This window comes from Lipotes vexillifer, unplaced genomic scaffold (assembly GCF_000442215.2).
Source record: "Lipotes vexillifer unplaced genomic scaffold, Lipotes_vexillifer_v1.1 scaffold708, whole genome shotgun sequence".
NCBI lineage: Eukaryota > Metazoa > Chordata > Mammalia > Artiodactyla > Lipotidae > Lipotes > Lipotes vexillifer.
Window position 1 is genome coordinate 127,656 of NW_006781346.1, and position 8,261 is coordinate 135,916.

Here is an 8,261-nt window from a genome sequence, read left to right on the forward strand (position 1 = left end):
ACTCCCTCTCCCCTCTCCTCCCAGACAACCACTGATCCACATTCTGCAACTGATCTGCTTGTCTGCAAACACTAGTTTGCATTTTCTAGAATTTTATATGATTGGAATCATAGAGTATATACTGTCTTTTGTCTGCTTGTTTAACTCAGCATCATTATTTAAGATTCATCCTTGTTATATTTACCAATAGTGCATTCCTTTTTATTGTCAGGTAGTACTCCGATGTACAGATATATGCCATTATTTGTTTATACAATCATCCACTGTTTTGAATTTTGCATAATGAAATTTTAATTTTAATGTTTTTTAAAAATAGCAAATGTTTACTGAAACAAAAAATTTTGATTAAAAATGTATTATTAAAAATTCACAGGGGCTTCCCTGGTGGCGCAGTGGTTGAGAGTCCGCCTGCTGAGGCAGTGGACACGGGTTGGTGCCCCGGTCCGGGAAGATCCCACATGCCGCGGAGCGGAGCGGCTGGGCCCGTGAACCACGGCCGCTGAGCCTGCGCGTCCGGAACCTGTGCTCCGCAAAGGGAGAGGCCACAGCAGTGAGAGGCTCGCATAACCCCCCCCAAAAAATTCACAAAACTAGGGACTTCCCTGGTGGCGCAGTGGTTAAGAATCCGCCTGCCAATGCAGGGGACACGGGTTCGAGCCCTTGTCCGGAAAGATCCCACATGCCGCGGAGCAACTAAGCCCGTGCGCGACAGCTACTGAGCCTGCACTCTAGAGCCCATGAGCCACAACTATTGAAGCCTATGTGCCTAGAACCCATGCTCCGCAACAAAAGAAGCCACCGCGGTGAGAAGATTGCGCACCGCAATGAAGAGTAGTCCCCGCTGGCCGCAACTAGAGAAAGACAGCGCAGAGCAATGAAATCCCAACGCAGCCAAAATTTAATTAATTAATTAACTAATTAATTATTTAAAATTCACAAAACTAAACAGGTGTAAAAGGAATTTTAAAAATTAAACTATCAAAGGATGTTTTTTGTAAGTTTCTATCATTTATATTTTTGAGGCTATTAAAGCTTAAAAGAGCACTAAAAATAGCACACTATGACTTTTGGGACTCCCTTTACTTTTAATAAGTGCCCCAGGGGATTATTGTGGTCAAGCAGTTTGGGGAGACACTGAGCTAATAGTGCACATAAACCTCTTAGCATAGTCAGTGCCTGGTCCACTGTAAGCGCTCCCCAAGCACTCCTTACCCCCACAGGAAGCACTCCCCTAAGGGTTTGTTCTTAGTAGTGATTCTTTTCCTTGCCCTCCACACACACACACACACACACACACACACACACACACACACACACACGGCACGCATGCGCGCACGCATGTACACAGGCACAGAGCTTTCTCCCAGTCCCAGGCTCAGCTGGGTCATCAAACTCCCCCTCAACTCCAGGACCAGTGACTCTCTGTGGAAGGGAAATGGGGGGTGGGAAGGCGAAGGCAGGGGTGGCAGGCTGCGCTGCGGGAATCTCTGAGAAGCTTCTGGGTGGGAAGAGAGGGACCCTCCTGGTGGTCTCTCTGTTTGTTTCCCAGGGCAGGCTGAGCCTTCACCTTCTGACCCTGTGGGAAGCACAAGTCGAGCCTCGGCTCCACCCAGGAGGGGCTGGGACAAGAGTCTGGCCATGGGAGCTGGAGGGAGCAAGAGATTTAGAGTCAGACAGGCCTGGCCCTTACCAGTTCTACCATCTCGGGCCAGTCACTCTCTGGGAGAGAGAGACCAGCCCTGCTCAGGTCCCTCAGCTCCTGCAAGGATCAGGGGAGAGGATGGAGGCGAGAGGGCGGCATGAGCGATGCACGCAGAAGGTTCACGTTCCTTGTTCAGGTTCCTTGTTCACGAGGAGCCACAAGCGCCAGGAAGGCATTCCCTTGCTGGTGTCGAGACATCTGCAAGCCAAAGCAGGTGTACTGAGCGCTTACTGAGCACCTACTATGTACCCCACATGTGCGCAGGAGAGTGAAGAACCTGAAACCAGAGGAAGCTGGTGACCTGCGGGGCTCATACCCTTTTGGTGGCCACTGGAGGAGAAGGGACTCCCCTATCCCCGCCTTCTTACCTCTGTGTTCCCCAGCCCAGGGACTGGGTTAAATGTATTCCCTCAACATATACATACTGAGTCCTAGAATCGAGAACTGTGCTAAGCAATGGGGGTTCAGTGGTGAACTGAACAGACAGGAGTCTGGCTGACAGCCCAGTGCTGGGGAAGGGGAACAGACAAAAAATAAACAAACAGTACCAAAGTAAACAACTTAATTTCCAACCAGGGAAGTGCTGTGGAGGAAATGAACAGGGTGACGTGATGGAGGGCAGGAGGTCCATTTAGGCAGGGGAAAGGCCCCTCTGTAAGGGAGGTAATAAACAACCATGTGGGGACATGGCAATATCCAGTCTGGCTTCCAGAGTCAGAATGACTGAGTATCCAACGCACCCTTACCGTTTGCAAGCATTCCATCCTGGGCAAGGGGCTTAACTCCACAGAGCCTCAGTTTTCACACCTGTAAAATGGAAGTAAATATCCAGTCTGCTTCATGGGAGTGACAGGAAGGGTAAATTAGATAATTCAAGCACATTATGGTAAGTACTTATTAATAACTGACTTTTTAAATTTTATTTTTATTTATTTATTTTTAACTGGGTTGGGTCCGCGCGCAGGCTTTCTTTAGTTGAGGTGAGTGGGGGCTACTCTTCGTTGTGGTGCATGGGCTTCTCACTGCGGTGGCTTCTCTGCACGGCCTCTAGGCGCATGGGCTTCAGTAGTTGTGGCACGTGGGCTCAGTAGTTGTGGCTCGCGGGCTTAGTTGCTCCACGGCATGTAGGATCTTCCCAGACCAGGGCTGGAACCTGTGTCCCCTGAATTGGCAGACAGATTCTTAACCACTGCATCACCAGGGAAGCCCAATAAGTGACTTGAACTATTTCTTTATTTAGGCTATGCTGGGTCTTAGTTGCAGCACATGGGATCTTCTTTTTAGTTGTGGCATGAGGACTCTTAGCTGTGGCATGCATGCAGGATCTAGTTCCCTGACCAGGGATCGATCCCAGGTCCCCTGCATCGGGAGCGCAGAGTCTTACCCACTGGACCACCAGGGAACTCCCATGGTAAGTTCTTATTAAATAATAGATTATTTCTATTTCATCCCAGCCTGGGCCAGGTACCCACAATCTATGGGTTAGTTGGAGGACAACGGGGTGGGCTAACCCCGAACCTCCACTCCCAAACTGATTCCGGAGTGTCTTACTCTCATCCAATATACAGCAAGTGTCTCAAACTCACTTGTCTTTAGGGCCAGGCACATGGGTGCAGTAAGTTAAGGAGTGGTGGGGACTGTGCTGCTCCTTAGAGAACAGACCCTGCCTAAAGGAAGCAGATCCTATTCAGCTTAAGGGAATGCTTGCTTTGTTAAAATGAGGGCCTAGCCCTTTCCATTTCTTAAATGATGAAAACAAACTATTTTCTGCAAAATCTTATGAACTTTCGGTATTGGTGATTTAAATAAAAACCTTTCAAAACGCTGCTGGGAGCAGACAAAGCACTGTGGATCAGTCAAGGTGGGGTGCAGGCAGATTTGCAAGCTCTACCTCCCAAGGCCAGGCCCTTTGCTGAACACTGCAGAATACAGAGCCAGCCAGCAGCAGGCTCCTGGTGGAAAACTCCTAGGGGCTCCAGGGACCAGGGCCTGAAGGGGGAAGGAGACCACGTGGAAGAGTAGACCCTCGAGCTGGGTTCTGTGGGATAAATAGGTGTATTTTGTGTGAATGAAGAGGAGGTAAAAATCATTCTGGGCAGAGCCAGAACAGCTCTGAACTTTGCAGAAGGGTGAGTGTTTCCATGGGGCCAGAGTGCATTTGGGGTACAAGGGGATTGTAATGGAACGCTGAGGTCTCTATCTCCAGATCACAGAGAGAGCCACGTGTGCCCAGTAGAGGCACCTAGATGGGCCCTCCAAGACCAGCAGTGAGGGGTACAGGAAGGGCACCAAGTACTGGAGGTGGAAGCCAGAAGCCTGTCCTTAGTCCCACCTCTGACACATGCGGGACCGCGTCAAGCTGAGGATCCCAGCAAGCAGTGGTCAGCTAGGAAGCAGGGGCTGAGGCTTCAGAGACAGGAGTCGTCCGCACTTCCAGGGAGCTCCCAGTCTGACGGCAGTTACTCATGAGGGCTGGGACAACTGCTCCTTGGCCCTCTGCTTAGAAGAGGACTCTGCCAAATTGCTAGGGAGCCAGTGACAGCTTTGTAGAGGAAGCAGCAGTGTTTAAGCTCTGCCTTGATAGGTGAGAAGGAGTTTACCAGGGAGACTAAGTGGAAACAGCAGGAGGCTGCATGGAGAAGCAGCATGTGAGAGGCAGAGGTGTGCTGGGAACCTGTTCAGGAATATGGACCTCATTCCATCACCTGACAAATCCTTACTGAGTTCCTGTGTGCCAGGAGCTGTGCCAGGAGCTGTGCCAGGCGTGGGAGTAGCGTGATAAAGCAGACGCCCTCCACCTTCAAAATAATGATGCTATTTAATTCCTCTGTACCTCAGTTTCCCCATCTCTAAAATGCCTTTCATACCTTACAGAGCTTCGGGGAGGGATGAACAGGATAACATAGGCTTCTGTAGGCTAACATATATGCGAAGACAGCCAGTGTCACACTGGCATATAGGAAATGCTCATTAAATATGTGCGGAACTGAACTGCCTTCCTGCCCTGACTTCCTGAGAATCTAGCACTTGCCGGTAACCTGCCTTAGACTCCTAGATAAGCAGGTTTGTTCGATGAATGAATAAACAAATGACCAAGCACTACTTTACACACATTTACTGCTTACAGCATTCTTGTCGAGTAGATACTATTCTTTATCTCCATTTTACAGCTGAGGGAGCAAATGCTTCAAGATGGTAAGTTATCTAATATGCCCAGGTATCGATAGAGAAGGATCCAGAGTCTGCCTGCTGGCAGCCTGACCTCAGAGCCCCAGCACTTAACCCTGCATATCGTTGCTCACGTGGAGGACGGGCCCAGAACGGCCCAATGGAAGGCATTTGAGAACTTCGAGGGACTTTGCTCCCCACTCTCCAGCCAGCTGGGTTGGCCCTGAAAGGTTATCTCCCAGGTCAGGTAATCCGACGGTCAGTCTGTCTGGGGCAGGGGAAGCGAGAAGGTGTCATTCCCCTCCTGGGAAGAGGCACTTCTGGTCCTTCTTGCAGGAAACAGATCCTGTATGAACAAGTACCTTTTAAAAATGAGAAGAATGACTGTTAGCCTCTGTCCTGAAGAATGCCCCAGCTGGAGAAAGTTCAGTGATGAATGGGCTTTGACAGAGTCCCTCTTGCTGGTCAGAGAGCAGGTCCCCACAGGGCTTTGGGCCAATACACATCAGAAATGAGTTGTGTCTGCTGCTCCGGGACCCTGGGAAAAGCAAGACTTTGAGAGTTTTTTTTTTTTTTTTAAGTCTTAGGACAAGGCCCATGTCCATCCTCTCATCTATGGGGAAGCCACAAGGCTATAGGCATGGGTTTGGGTAACAAGCAGTATCCTTCACATACTGGCTGTTTTCACTTGTAAATGTGTGGCCTTGAGCAAGTTACCAGGTTCCCTCTGAGCCTCTGTTTTCTCATCCCTGAAGTGGGGATGATAATAAAATCAATGCAGTGATTACCAGAATGCCTACTGCATTAGGTGCTCAATAAGCGTTAGCCATTGTAATTATGTCATTTTAATTGAAATATTTACTGAGCTCCTACTATATGCCACATAGTACGAGGGACACAGAATGAATAAAGCTTAATTTCAAGAAGCTTCTGGTCCAGTACAGGAAGGAGATCATCTGTTTTGTTCCTTCCCCAATCCTGGTGGATAAGACTACTACGTTCTGAATGCCCCTGTTTAAACAGGGACCCCCTGGATTCTAGGACATGTAGGTTTGGGGGAAGGCTGACCCCTATACCTCTGTCAGACCACAATCTCTCACTGTTTTCTATTTATATATTCATAACCTGGGTGAGGGCACCTTCTGCCTCTGGGGAGGGGTCTGATGCAGAGGGCTGGGACTGACAAGCCCCAGGCTGCAAGCCCCCAGGCTAGGGAAGTTGAATGACAACCACGGAGCACCCATAATAATCTGTATGCTTAAGGCTTTACAAAAACAGCAGGTTTTAAGCGCTTGCAAAGCATTTTAGCATTTGTTTTATTTAATCTTCATGGAAGGAAGCATCTCCAGTCATGGTTTACAGATGAGGAAACTGAACGCAGAGACGTGGGCTCCAAACTGCAACTAGACCCTAGCTCACCCAGGTTCTCAAAGTTGTCTGAAAAGAATCACAGGGGGTACTGGTTAAATAAGTAGATTACCAAGGTCTCTCTCCAAATTCGAATGCTAAAGGCCTGGATTGGGACTCAGGAATCAGTAGTTTAACATACACTCCAGGTGATACTTATCTTCAGGCAAGTCCAGACACAGTACCATTCATTGATTAATTTACTCAGCTAAGATACTTTGGGTCCCAACCATGATATGTACTGGAGGGAGAGCACGATGAACAAGACAGTCCCCAGCTTTAGAAGGAACTAACAGTCGTCTGGCTGAGCATATTGTCCCGGTCCTGTGGTCAGCACAGGTCTACAACCCACATCTCTCCTAGGCAAGGCCCCTTCCTGCTGGCTGGGTCAGCTTCCACCTGGACACGGGTTTGGAGCTCCTAGCTGAGCCTGCTGGGCCTCCTTCCACTAACACCTGCTCAGGACTGAGCGTGTGGTTCTTTGGAGCTGGAGGCATCCTGTGAAAGAAGCCTAGGTGTGCGGGGCGCTGGCCAGCTGCTAATGTGCACGTCAGGGCTAGGAAAGGACCAGGGGGCGAGGGCGGGGGCATAAAGAGCCCTCCAGTGTTGCAGAAAATAGCTGGGGCCTGAACAAGGGGCAGAGATTTACATTTCTTTAAAGGTAATTTCAGCTTCAACCTGACTTTGCACCTGAAGAGAGCCCAGACAAGGACCACTCTTGTGTAGGTGAGGAAAGCAAGGCCCAGAGAGAGGAAAGTGAGAGGTCCTGAGCTGAAACCCAGGTCTCCAGGGTAACTGCCAGGGGAGGCAGGGACTGCAGGACATGAATGACACAGGCAACACCTTTTTCCTGAAACCCTTGGGGTGATGTGAACCTGTGAAGGAAGACCCTGATACCACCACAGGCGCTCCACTCACCCCGTGAGCTATGCCCTCGGCTCCAGCTTCTGAGCACTTTCTTTTCCAGTGGAGAAGTCTGTCCTTCATCCTGGTCACTCCTGTCCTCTGTTTTCTCCAGGAGAGAGCTTCAATATTTGAAACAGGTCCCCATGGACCTTTGTCTGGCACTCATCTTTTTTGTTCCAGCAATTCCCAGTACCCAGTATTTTTTCAGAGGCTAGCTCTCCAGACAAGCCCTGCCGTATAAGGCGGGGGGTGCTCCCAGAGGCCATCTGTACAGTGTCCTGGAAGGCTGCACTGTGCCAGGCTGGGCTGAAGCCTCCCAGGCCAGTGTGGGGCTGCACCCTGCCCGAGAGCCTCCAGGAGACACAGCTTTCATTCTCTATCTGCTCCTGGTTGGGCCAGACATCTACTTGGAACCTGGAGGAAGAGGAAAGGGCAGGGACCCCAGGTGGGGGAGAGTAAGGAAGCCATCCTTCTGACCTGGGAGTTTGCCTGCGACAAGCCAGCTGTGTCTTGGAAAAAAAGCCTGGAGTAGCAGAGTGCCAGGGTGTCCAGACTGGGCAAACTAGACGGTCCCTGGACCTAACAGCTCCTCCAGTTTTTCAGGTCTCCTCCCTACCAGGCTCAGGTCTCACTCGCCCCCAGCAGGTGGTCCCTCTGGGGGCCACCCCCGGTGACGGGGGCTGGGCTGGGGGGTGTTATCCGACCTGAAAGCTTCCCCTAAGGAGGAAGGGCAGGGGCGGGGCGCCCGCCAAGGCCCAGGATATAAGGGACGGAGGCTGGCCTTGGGCCCCGCCACCCCGCCATGCACGCCCACAGCCTGCCGTTGTTCCTCCTGTACGTCTGGTGGGCTCTCCTCCAGGCGGGCGCCGCGATGGTAGCCCCGGTGCCCCTTCGAACGTGGGGGCAGCCCTCGTCGCCATCCCCTCTTGCTTATATGCTGAGCCTGTACCGCGAACCGCTGCTCCTCCGGGCGGACATCATACGTAGCCTGCAGGCGCAAGGTAGGCTGCCCCGCCCCGCCCCGCCCCTCCCCGCCTCGCCTCGCCCCGCCTCGCCCCGCCCCGCTCCGCTCGGCGGG

General features: G+C 51.2%; 1 protein-coding gene across 1 annotated transcript in view; it reads left to right on the plus strand.

The window, feature by feature from the left end:
• Nucleotides 1-7,985: 7,985 nt before the first annotated feature.
• The window catches only part of NODAL (nodal growth differentiation factor), a 7,054-nt gene continuing 6,778 nt past the window's right edge, over nucleotides 7,986-8,261 (plus strand). The window contains exon 1 of the mRNA XM_007454558.1: nucleotides 7,986-8,184. Coding sequence (XP_007454620.1) covers nucleotides 7,986-8,184 — 199 coding nt within the window. The remainder of the gene's footprint in view (nucleotides 8,185-8,261) is intronic.